The following is a 12,365-nucleotide window of genomic DNA, read 5'->3' as shown; positions in this document are numbered from 1 at the left end:
AATGAAAGAAAAAGAAAAAAAAAAGGACGACATCTGAAACGTAAAATGTTTTTTAAAAATGTCAGAACGTTGATTTAATAACCTTGGAGCAACTGTAAGCATAAATAAGAACACTACCTACAAGTTAAATAAACAAAAAGAACCAGAGGACTAATGCTATGGGGAGATGTTGCTTCAGATAGCCATAGTTAAAAGTAAGGGATGAATGAAGCATCACAGAATCTCTTGGGATTATAAAGATTTGGCTAGAATAACGGCACAAATTAATCCATTAATTCAAAAATAATGCAGCATCATTTTGACTTGACCCGCAGTCAGTCCAGTGGGGTTCCCAAGGTTCAAGTAGAGTCATCATTGATATTTATTAGTCCTTTATTTATCTAAAAAAATCTCACTGAGATTAAAAATCTCATTTACAAGAGAGACCTGGCAAGTCTTAAGTCTACAAACTTGTGAGTTGTGTAAATATCAGATTTCTGATGTTATTAGTTTGCCTAAAAAAATATTTTTGTGATGAGGTTAGTGGCATTTTCTTTTGAGCCAACTATATTAGAATAGATGCTCTGAGGCTGTGGGTGCTACCTGTAAAAAACAAAAATATGAATCTTTTTAAAAATGAATTTTCAAAAAGTGAGGCGGAACACCTTTACAAATTTTGAATACGCAGATAAAAAAGTAGCTCCAGAGAAAATTCTGCTCAGAAAAGGTTTGGAAACGCCCCTAACGTCATCAGAAAAATATTTTTATGACCAAACTAGAGGTACAGATGTAAAATTTGGCAGTTTTTCTGTGAGAATTATCATTATTGTAGTATTATTGAAGGGTTTGTACCTTACAATATAAAGCGATTTGAGGTGAGAGTTGTTTATCTAAATGAACTGAACTGAATTTAGGAAGTGTATTACGATCCTTGAATTTTTCAATGGAAAACAGACGGTGAGACTGGGAAACTTTCTTATATTGGATCATTTTTTAAATGTCTGTAAAGGTTCTCAGTCATCCAGGAGGAGCTTGGAAAGAAAAGCATCTGGAGAAACTTAAAGAAGTCCAGATGCTTTTCTTTCCAAGCTCCTTAGATCAGTTTCTAAAGAATGACTCTAAATTGTATAAATTGGGATTTTGTTCATGCCTTTAGGATTCTAGTTTAACTTTTATGCCATTTTATATTCTTAATGAATTATAATCAAGAATATGATCTATACAGTAGAAGCAATTCAAAGATCTGCAAAATAAAAACTGTTGATTTGACACAAGAAGTGTGCAGGCATAAATCTCGTGCATACCTCTCTGCGTAAATATCACCAGGTTCAAGATAGCAAGATTTCTTTGAGACTTTATGGAAAAGTGACCAGGATGCTTCTTCAGATTTGAAACCGCCATGTTAAGATGGAGATTAATAGGACAGAAAATGATGATTTCTTTTCTAACAGAAACACTAAAAATGACTGGCTCCAGGTTTTAAATGTAGTGTTTTAAGAATTGGTTCATCGCTGATGCCAAACAAGACATTTAACTGTGCTCCCCTAACACAGTTAAACAAGAACAGTTGCATTCATCACTTTCAGCCTATGCAGGACCAAGTTCCTACTTAGTGACACTTTATAAATACAAGCCCAGCTGTTTCAGTGCAGATGTCAATAATATAAAAATCTTTTTGCACACTTCAGTCAAGACATGTGAAAAGTGGTTTCACTGAAAGTTGAACGTGTCAAACTTTACAGCACAGAGAATAAACGTCACTGCTAATCACTGCAATTACACAAAGTCCAGCATCAGGAAAAAGACATTTAAAGGCAGCAGGTGAGTTTTAAGACAGGACCGTTGTTATAGTGTGAAAACATTAGAGCGTCACAGTCAGCCATTAGCGTGTTTACATGTTTTTACAGTCTGCAGTGTTGTGTGTGTGTGTGTGTGTGTGTGTGTGTGTGTGTTTGTGTCCAGCTTCGAACAAATGGGATCAATGACTTTCCAGCCTTCTGCTCACTTGCTGCTGCCCCGGGACGTTCGCTGTTTGGTCATCGTCGTCAGCATCTGGCTGATGTAAGAGGTCAGGAGGTCGTCCATTTTGTAGCCCTGATGGATGAGAATATATTGATGATTGCTTTGTGGAATGTGCGGCTCTTTTCACTGTATAAGGATCTATTATTATTCACACAAGCTCACTGATTTGATTTTCTCATAAGTTTTCCTGTGACGTTTGAATTGTTACCTCAACCCTTTTCTCTCACATGTAATTAAGTTTGAAGTTAAAAAGAGAGCACAGGTAACCATACAAAATCGTTTCAGACACCGCACTCAAAAAATACTTGATTACACATTAAATAAATGAGCGATTCAAATGTCAACGCAAAGATTTTGCTTCCTGCAGAGCGTAATCTTGTTGGTGCGACACGTGATAAACGAGAGAGTCTACGGAAAAGACAGACAATTAAATCTGCTGGCACGCTGCTTTCACTGCTCAGGCTGTGCATAATTACATTAAAAGCAGCTTTGCTTGGAAAACTAAATGCTCACATTCTTTGTTTCATGTTATAAAAACTAAGAGCTCACCAGGGAGGTTTCACACAGCAGCTTGCTGCCTCGCACCAGGTTTCCGATGGTGATGTGAAAGTACGTGTTGCCGCTGCTCCAGTTGGAGATCTTGGTGAAAGGGTGAGTGATGAGGATGTCCTACAGGAAATTTTGATAAGCCGGATAAGAGAATAATCCTGTGCTCAAACTCATTTAAATTAGCTGAGCATAAACTTCACATACAAACAAGTATTTCCAGTTTTAAATCAAAAACTACAAAAAAAAAAAAGTGAAAAAAAAGTGCTTTGAGTGCTCAGATATTTATTTCAAAGGAACAGTCGCCTCAACGTGCTTTATATTGTAAGGTAAATACTATACAATAATACAGAGAAAAACTACAGTAATAGAAAAAGGCACCAACAATCAGAAGATCCCCTATGAGCAAGGACTTGGCAACAGCGGGAAGGAAAACCTTCCTTTTAACAGGAAGAAACCTCTGGAGGAAAACAGGCTCAGGGAGGTGCATCTATCTGCTGTGACCAGTTGGGAGTGAGGGGAGGGAGACAGAGTAGTAAAGTGCTCTATCAATACAGATCTATTTAAATATCAAAGATAAATGTGTTCCACCTTAGACTTGGGATCAATCAGACTGACTCCATGTTTGTTGATTGCTATCAGGAGGGTTTCTGGGTAATTGGGATCAGTTGTTTGCTGCAGAAAAAGCAAAACAGAAAAACAAAAAATGCAAAATTTGTGTTGTGCTGCTTTTTTAAAAGTGAAGGTAGATAAAATAGAGCAGGAAAACAGTGAATGCAGAAGTTCCAAGCTTTTATAAACTAAAGAGTCTCTAACGTCTTTACCTTGACTTCGAAGAAGGCAGAACCAAACGTGGGCCACTTGTAAATGATTTTGAGGAAGGAGAGTTTGGCTTCTTCCCGAGTCTTCCCTGAGTGCTTGTTGAACAGCGACACGATGGACTGAGACACACAACAACAGGAAGATAGAACACTCCTTCACTCTTTTTGCACACAGACTTGTAAGTGATTACCTATAAAAGGAGCAAGCAGCTGTGGGTTATATTTGGATTTTAATGTTTTCAAACTCCTAGAGAGCTCTGAAAACAGTAAAGCCTCTTTTTGGGGTTTGGGATGACGTCAGAGAGAGAAGCTGACGTGCTGCTACAGATTTAAATCTCTGCATATCGCCTGGTGATTGTCTCGAGTTTCATTTGTTTCAGTTTTATAGATCATTTCAACTCATTTGAAACTTAAGTACCTACGACTGATTAAGGAATGTGCATTTAGCAGCATGGCTCAGGCCAAGACTCCTTTTTCAGGCCTCTAAAAATAGCATTTTTCTGAATCCGGTGCTTCAAAGGATCCTGTTAACACATGAGGTCAGCTCTTTTGCAATAAAAACATCTGAGTCACCTAGGAGTTTTAATGTGTGATTAAAAGTTTTTGTCTCACTAGATTTCCACGACAAGTTCAATCTAACTTTTGTGTTTTTTACTTGTTGATTAAAACTTTAACTGCCCAGCATAGGTGCCAAAAAGCACCAATCACCAGACCATATTTCTGGATTTTTAAACAAAAGCATGAAAACATCTTAAATAAGTAACTAGAGAAAGAACTGTGATCACTGAGGAAAGGTTGTGAATGAATGAACACCTGAGGATTAAATCCAAATCTGATGTTTTAATTCTGTATCTGTGGCTACAAACTGAAGAGGAAATCATTTTTGAACATAGTCATCATCAGCGTGAGGCCATTCCTGCATCCAGACATTCAGTTTTTTACCATTTTTAAATCTCTGCATGCTCACCCGCTTCCAGTCGTCGGGGGACAAATGTCTGATCTGGTCCTGGGGGACGAGCTCCTTCAGGATCTTGGAAATATTGTGGAAGTGAGATTTATCCTCCTCAAACTTCACCCTGTAGATCAGCGCTGCCAGCTGGTGCACCTCCTCCTTTGAACACTTGTGGTAGCCACGCAGATACTTCGGCAGCTCCTGCAGAGAAAGACAACAGCTGGTCAGAAACCGATACCACATACAGATTTTCTTTTTTGAAGCTTTGCACAGCTGGAGAGAAGATGGAGACAGAGAGCTTTCAGCATGATTCAGAGTTTAGTCTACACCAGGGGTGTCCAAAGTCCGGCCCGCGGGCCAAATGCGGCCCGCGGTCCATTTTTAATTGGCCCTCAAGTAATTTTATAAATAGAATAGAGTATGGCCCGCACTTCAACTTTTACTTGAGTGTATTGCACTTCTTAGTTTTAACACCAGGGGGAGCTACTGTTGATCAAGGCAGTTGCTCCACCAAAAAGGACAATCACAGAAGAAATTTACCCCCAAGTTACCAAACATGGCAGAACCAAAGAAGCAAAGTGAGTGCAGAAAATTTCAGACATGGTGGGAGAGTGAATATTTCTTCAAAGAACTCAAGGGGAAGTGTGTCTGTTTGATCTGCACTGAAACTGTGGCAGTTATGAAAGAGTATAATGTACGACGTCATTATGAAACCAAACATCAGGCCTATGCATCCTACACTGGTGCTGAGCGAGAGCAGAAATTAAAGCAAAGGGTAGCTATCCTGCGGGGTCAGCAACAGTATTTTTTTTCGTGTTAAAATTGTCCAGGAAAAGGCTCCAATAGCAGCTATGAGGTCGCCCAACTCATCGCAAGACATGGCAAGCCTTTTTCAGATGGAGACCTCATAAAACGCTGCCTCGTTAAAGTCACCGAAATAATGTGCCCGGAAACAGTGCAGGACTTCAACAACGTCAGCATGTCCAGAAGTACAGTTGTGCCACGCACTGAAGACTGTCAGCCAACATTAAACTGCAACTGTCTGATAAAGCTGTGCTTTTGATTTTTACTCCATCGCATGCGATCCGAGCACCGATGCCACAGACACCGCACAGCTGCTAATTTTTTTTGCGGGGAGTGGACGAGAGCACGAGCGCTTTAGGTGAGTAAAAAATATATTCCACAGTACCCGTGTGTTAATGTGCAGGTACACATGCTTCAAATATCAATAATGCGCATCAATTCTGTCACTACCCTGCTTTTGCGCACCACTTTCTTATATGCGTTTTTCTTGTTAACACACAGAGTACACACCGCTGTGCACAGCGCACGCACACGCAAAGTCAGCTGATCTCATCTGATGCAGATCTGCTCCTTGATCAAGTGACATTTGTCCGGATTTTTGGCACGAGTGGCGTACGATCAGCACCGCGGCTGGATGACCTGATTTACACCCAGCGCAGCTGATACTCACCAGAATAATTTACTGAAATTATTTGCACTCCTGTTATTAAGTCCAGTTCAGTCTGTTAATGTTGATAATCGTTTCAAACAGACATTAATAGGTGTGTTGCTAAGCCTAATAACTTAAATAAGAACTTGAAATGTACCCGTCCCATTTTCCCCTTTAGTGTTTTTTCTCTGTGCTGTAAATCTTCTGTCCAAGAAGAAATCTGCTGCTGTTCTGAGAATGAGCTACCAAAGCTTTTTCTGAATAAATCAATAAAGATCCATTTATGGAAAGCTGTGATGAAGGCAGTTTTGTCTTTAATTATATTCAACAATATAACACATTTGACCACTTTTAAATGATTTTTCTAACTTTAATACGCTACAGTTAAGGTTATATACCGAATTTCTAGTAAGTGGCCCAGCCCCTCCTATATTTTTATGTATGTGGCCCTCAGTGAAAAAAGTTTGGACACCCCTGGTCTACACCATCCGCTCTACATCAGGCAAGTTTAAAATGTTTTCTCTCAACATTTAATCAAGTTTTAGTAGCCAAATATACTGATACTCCAGAGGGACTGACCTGGTAGTAGTGGAAGATGGAATCAGCCATGGAGTCTTTTCCAGGAAGCGTATTAGTCCACAGCTTCTTCATGAAGAACACCTGGTAGGTCAGAGAAGGCACTACACCTGCACACAGCACAAAGGTGAAAAGATAAACTGGTACAGAACGAAGAATCAGCGAGAAGATCCAAAACAATCTGAGCATCAATCTGAGCTGAGGGGCTTTACCATCTTTTACATGTCTGGCTTTCTTGATCCAGTCAGTCAGGTGCCTCACAAAGTCAAAGAAGAAGTCGCCGTCCGGCACGCTGATGACCTGGAAGTAAGTGAAGGATTTAAATGTGTGAAGAAGATCCATCTTGAATGGCTTCAGTGGTAGGCATGATCCCTTTTCCCTCAAAAATAAAGCTAATATTCAAAGCAAAAGGTTACGATTATGTGTAAACTAATCACACGTACAGGCAATGTCTCACAAATTCTACTAACAGATGCAAGTAAAGCAAAAAAAAAAAAAAAAAAAGTTGCATAAAAATAATTACAAGCAAACTTAGAAGCGAAGGACAACCTATGAATAACCCCACCCCCCCAAAAAAACCAAACGAGTACTGAGAGCTGCAAAACCAGCTAGAGAAAAGCAAAATAACCTCAGACTGAAAATACAATCAGAATGATTTCCAGAAACAAATCCAAACCACTGGAGATGAAAAATTATCATGCAAACAAAAAACAAAAACAAAATATAAACACAAAAGGAACCAGGAAGTCAGGAACTGACAAGAAATCAATGAACTGATTACAGAGAGGTGGTAAAAGAACTTAAAAATGCAGAACCACTACAAAAATAAATAAAATGACTACAAACACACAAAAAGAATGATTAACAAATGCAAAATAACCACACAGAATCAAACATCTGCAAAGAAACCTAAAACAACCAAGAGAAGACTCAGAGTTACCACAAAACAGGAAGAGGGGCAAACCAGTGAAAATAGGATGCAACATAAAAACGAACCGACTTTAAATTAATGAAAAATGACCAAAAATGCTTCTTTTCATGAATCTGAAACAACAAATTCTTGGTAGAACCAAAAGTCTACCAGAAATATAACAGCAGAGAGAGCAACAACTACAAACAGCACAACAAGAAAAGAAAAGTCATCAGCATAGAAACAGAAAATTAACCCTTTTTTGTCTAATCTGTCTATTTGCTGCCCCTGAGCTGAGCTTGTAGTGAATACGTTTGTACGATCGGGCTGTGGATGGAGGCGTCACCTTGTCAGTGATCTTTACAAAGAGACTGAAGCCCTCGGAGGATTTGAGCATCAGACGTCCGGAGATGTTGTGGCAGAAGTCTTTGGCTTTCGTGCTCGACTCCACCTCAAACACCTGTGAACACGAACATAGACTACAGTCGAGCTTAAAGCTACAAGCAGAATATTTAGTAAATGTGCAGAAAAATGTGAACAATGCAAGTTCACCATTTGTTTAAAGATGTGGCACGTCTCAAATTACAGTTTTTTTCCCTTAGTGTATAAAATGCACAGTTGTAAAATAACACATAACAATGTACTTTTTGAATGTTAGTTGTCACTGACCTCGTCTGAATCATCAGGGAAGTAAACTTTGTGGAAGATTTGAGTCGTCTTGTGCTGGATGGCCTCCACCTCCACCAGGTGAGGAGGGTACTTCCTCGATCCGTTTCTAGCACAAAGGGCAGTGAGGATGAATAATGAATAAAATATAATAAAAACAATTACTAGGGGTAAAAATTGTAATTTGAGGTAATATGCACTATACAGTTTCTGTAACTGAGCTGTATGAACCAGCTGGGAAATAGAAGCTCATGCGGGTGCTTCTCAACTGAGCTAAAAAAGTGGTGTGAGACTTAAAGCTGTAAAAAGCATCAGTGGGTTTAACAGGTGTTAACAACAGCTGTGTGCGTTTGTGTTACCGTAAGGCTTTCTGCAGCCGCTGCATGCAGTCTGGAGCCAGAGGATAGTGTTTCTTGGCTTGCAGGAACTTCTGGACGTGAGGCAGCAGGATGTTACTGGGAGGAAACAAACCAGTGCAAAGCCAGAGCAGCTCCCAGCCCTTCTCCTCACTGTACCTACACACAAACACCATGACAAGGTAAACAGTGCGCAAACTGAGGGTCAGGATTTTGGCTTTGTGGCACAGGAAAGAAAGTGTCCTTTAGTGAGAAACATCTAGAAGACAGAAATCTTTTATGCATGTTCATATTCCGTCATGCTTATATCATTATTTTCTTGCTACTACCAGACGTATTTCTAAGTGTGCAGGGATTTTGTTTGTGGTGACGGTACAGCAGGCGAAAATGTTAAACACCAGTCTCTGTGTGGACAATGAATACAGTTTTGTTTGCTTGTGTGAATTTAATGAATATCAAGTGGCAAAAAAGACTAAGGGTGCTGCAGAGACTGTGAAAGAACCACTGGGTTTACCAGGAAGGTGCATGTTACAGATGTAAGAGATGCTTTGCGAGTGATCAAAGTGAACACTCACAGCTTAAACTGTGAACACTGAGCTAAAATATTGATTATAGAAGAAGAGGTTGAAAAGACAGTTTTTTTTCTTGGACTTACTTAATGTGATTGTCTGTCAGCTGTTTGAGAATCTGGCAAAAGATTTCGTCTTTGAGCGGCTCGGCCTTCAGGGCTCCTTCGAATATCTGATCGGTGAGCTCGTTGACAGAACGCACTCGTTTGGACGGGTAGTCGCCCATATACTTCATCACAGGTGCAAACACAGTCAAGGACCATTCACATAACGACAGGCTGGTACAGGTCAAGCAGTATGGCTGACTGGAAATAACCAAGCAGCAAACTTCCTCTGATGGCCACTTGGCTGGCTCCAAAAAATCGAGTTCATCCCTGAATTACTAACCTACCAGCATTAAAAAGCACGTTTTCTTTGTATAGAGCAGATTAAATATTACAGTTTCAATCGCCACTACGAGACTACAAAAGCAGCTAAACCTTTGCTAGCGATGGAGCAGTCAAGACCAGCTTATGATTCCCATCAAAATCCACAAACAACAGTGAGTAACTTTCATGGGGAGCTTGGTCGACAGGTGTAACTGTAGGCTTGGATACCTGTAATATCCACTCTTACCAGTAGCAGTTTATAAAGAGACAAAATGAATATTTATCAGAACTGAACTGAGCCCTTCACAACCCTTCCACTTTCTCATATGGTCCCTTGGGAAAGTTAATTACCTGCTCTGATATAACAAAAGCACCAGAGAAAAAAAGCAAACAAGAAAGCCAAACAAATGATCAATCACGCCCTCCGCTAAAGGATATCTATGAAGGCAAGGCAGGCCTCCTGGGAGAGCTCGTCGTGAGCCAGGACTTTCTTCAATAGAGGCTGTTTGAGAGGCTCGCGGGTGCAGCTCCACAGACGCTCCTTCCCTCGAGCTTTTGAGATCACCACCCTGCTCAGAGTACTCTTTGGAGGAGGCCTGAAGAACAGCGGTTAGAAAAAACTTTCACGCATATTTTTAACTTCATTTGTACTTAAAACAGCCTCACATTACACTTAGTCACCTGAAGTAGTCGTAGGAAAACTCCTCCAGAGTGTAGGCCTTAGATTTATCCTCTTGGTCCGAAAGGTTAATCTGGGACAAACCGATAGACTCGCGCCTCTGATCGGGAGTCATGGTGACGAGAGCCTGAGAGACAGTAAAACAGGACGAGGGTGAAAGACGTAAGATTTGATTTTTTTCATATTTGACCCTTCCAATTGGTTAATTCAGCAAAGTATATCAACATATTTCAGAGCATTTTCTAGGAAGAAAAAAAATGCTTTTGGGAAGTTAATTTTCCTTTTAACGAGCAGCCAATACCTGGAGTTCAACAACCACATCCCAGTCAAAACCTTCCTTTCAGAGTTTTTTGTTTATAGCGTGTGGTTAAAGCACTTTTTTCTGTTACAGTATACCAAGCAGAAAACTAGTGATGTGCTTTTGATGATAATACAATGTGCAAATTCAATATTTTTGCAGTGTTTTCATTTTTTCAGTGTTTGGCACTTTGTAGACAGCCATTAAACACACAGCTGGCTGCACAGAGAGACTAGCATATATTTTTTTGTGTTTTTTGTTAACTGGGAGAAAAACTGCTAAAAAATGGTGGACAGCTAATAGCTAACAATTGGAGAGACAGCAGCTGCTCACATGCTGCTTTAATCAGGTTGTATTCACACGTGTTGAAAATATATGTGCAGTGAGGATTTTTTGTGTGTAAATTTTAATTAATAGATGACTGGCAGTTTGGTTGACATTAATTAAAAAAATAGCAAAGCTGGAGTGTTGGGAGGTATATGATCAGCAGTTTACACAGTTTAAATCTCAAGGTCATTTTTATTTTAAAGGATTTGTTTGACAGCACTCATTGCATTGGCCAATACTTAGAATAGGAAACTTCAAGGAACTCAGTGAAACTCTAAGAGAATTTCAGGCTTACACAAGTTGGGAAGGCCTCTTGGAGCCATTCCTGAACAACTGCAGTTTCCAAGACCATCAGTTCACATAATTTTATGTAGGTACAAGTTATTCGGATATGTAACCATGTTGCCAAGTTCTGGAAGAAGACCCAAACTGTCACCCTCAAAAATGAGAGAACACTGGTCATGATGTTCAGGAACAATCCAGGAACCACCAAGGTTCAACCTGTCTCTATGTGTTAGCCATGCGACAGAGTGACGGCCTGTCCAGAGTGTACCCTGCTTCTCGCCCTAAGACAGCTGGGAGAGGCTCCAGCGCCCCCGGGGCCCTAAATTGGATAAGTGGAAGAGAATGGATGGATGGATTGAGAAAGTACCGAACATTAAAGAAGCCCCTGACACCTTCAAGCTTGACAGAAATTTGCAGCTGCCCACATGGATAATCCAAATGTCTCCTGGAGAAAAGTTTTATGGTCACATGAAACAAAAATTGAGCTATTTAGCTACAATAACCAGGTATGTCTACACACTGTTGCACAGGGACATCCTGAAATCACTTACACTGGAAGAACTGGTTAGACTTCCAGTTCTGTCCTGTAAAAAACAACCTGCTGGATTAAAAAGTAGAATCTGGAAGACAGAGGTTATTTTTCTGACCACACTTACCACTATATCATACTGTGGTCGGGTGATAGTAGGTAGCACATAGACACAGTCAGCAGGGAAGTCCCCTCTCTGTTTGGTCCTGTCATTGATGCCGTGTGCCCAGCCAGAGTTCATCACATGCTCTCCGTCATGTTCATCCAAGATGATCAGATCTCCTTTAGCAAAACTCAGGAAGTTGGAATCTACCCCTACTACCAGGGAGATGACAAACAGATTAACCGTTCTGCTCCTAAAATCACCTTTTTATTTCTAATTCATCAGTGAATCTTACCTGGGTTCAGGCAGTCCAGCAGTCCCACCACATATTTGGACCTCTTCCTTAGACCCTCGAGGAAGGTGACCACCAGGTCGCGGATGTCCTCTGCATTGTTGGAGGTGAACGTATACTCGTCTCCTTTGATGGTGGCCAGAGTGAAGCTCTGTCCCTGGAGTTTACCCCCTCTGCAAAGTTAAACTTTGCTTTAACCATGATAGTTCAAAATATGGACAAGATGCAATTCTGACAAGCAGAAGATCCCTAAAAACCTTAAAAATGATAATAAAATATTTATTAATTAATACATGCTTACAATTATTTGTATCAGCACAGAAGTGAAGAAAGTCTTGTTTGGAATTAAACGTTATGTATGTAAATATTTTTTTAACGTATTAAAGAAGTATTAAAGAATGATACCTTCTCTGATTATCTTGGTTCCCTCCAAAATGGTGTGGCTTGAGAATTAGCAAAACTGAATTTAGCTAGCTAGGTTGAGGATCAAACCCTGTTTATTCTGGCTAATGTTAGCTAAAATATAGCTTGCCTGCTAGCACGTGCTAGTATTCAGTGATTTGAGTCTCCATGACAGAACTGATTGAACACCTTGAATTTTCCACATCTTGTTTTGGGATGAAGTATGTAAAAC

The 12,365-nt window shown here is 40.0% G+C and overlaps 1 protein-coding gene across 3 annotated transcripts in view; it reads right to left on the bottom strand.

The window, feature by feature from the left end:
* Positions 1-1,051: 1,051 nt before the first annotated feature.
* myo7ab (myosin VIIAb) overlaps positions 1,052-12,365 on the bottom strand; it is a 53,137-nt gene continuing 41,823 nt past the window's right edge. For all 3 annotated transcript variants that reach the window (XM_019363838.2, XM_025910793.1, XM_025910792.1), the window contains 15 exons: positions 11,735-11,904; positions 11,464-11,654; positions 9,900-10,024; positions 9,657-9,814; positions 8,937-9,090; positions 8,285-8,440; positions 7,929-8,034; positions 7,606-7,719; positions 6,562-6,649; positions 6,353-6,459; positions 4,336-4,521; positions 3,372-3,488; positions 3,139-3,222; positions 2,551-2,670; positions 1,052-2,073 (listed from right to left, as the gene is read on the bottom strand). In XM_019363838.2, coding sequence (XP_019219383.1) covers positions 1,981-2,073; positions 2,551-2,670; positions 3,139-3,222; positions 3,372-3,488; positions 4,336-4,521; positions 6,353-6,459; positions 6,562-6,649; positions 7,606-7,719; positions 7,929-8,034; positions 8,285-8,440; positions 8,937-9,090; positions 9,657-9,814; positions 9,900-10,024; positions 11,464-11,654; positions 11,735-11,904 — 1,969 coding nt within the window. In that variant the 3' untranslated portion in view covers positions 1,052-1,980. The remainder of the gene's footprint in view (positions 2,074-2,550; positions 2,671-3,138; positions 3,223-3,371; positions 3,489-4,335; positions 4,522-6,352; positions 6,460-6,561; positions 6,650-7,605; positions 7,720-7,928; positions 8,035-8,284; positions 8,441-8,936; positions 9,091-9,656; positions 9,815-9,899; positions 10,025-11,463; positions 11,655-11,734; positions 11,905-12,365) is intronic.

This window comes from Oreochromis niloticus, linkage group LG10 (assembly GCF_001858045.2).
Source record: "Oreochromis niloticus isolate F11D_XX linkage group LG10, O_niloticus_UMD_NMBU, whole genome shotgun sequence".
Taxonomy (NCBI): Eukaryota; Metazoa; Chordata; class Actinopteri; order Cichliformes; family Cichlidae; genus Oreochromis; species Oreochromis niloticus.
This window is presented reverse-complemented; position numbering and strand designations above follow the sequence as displayed.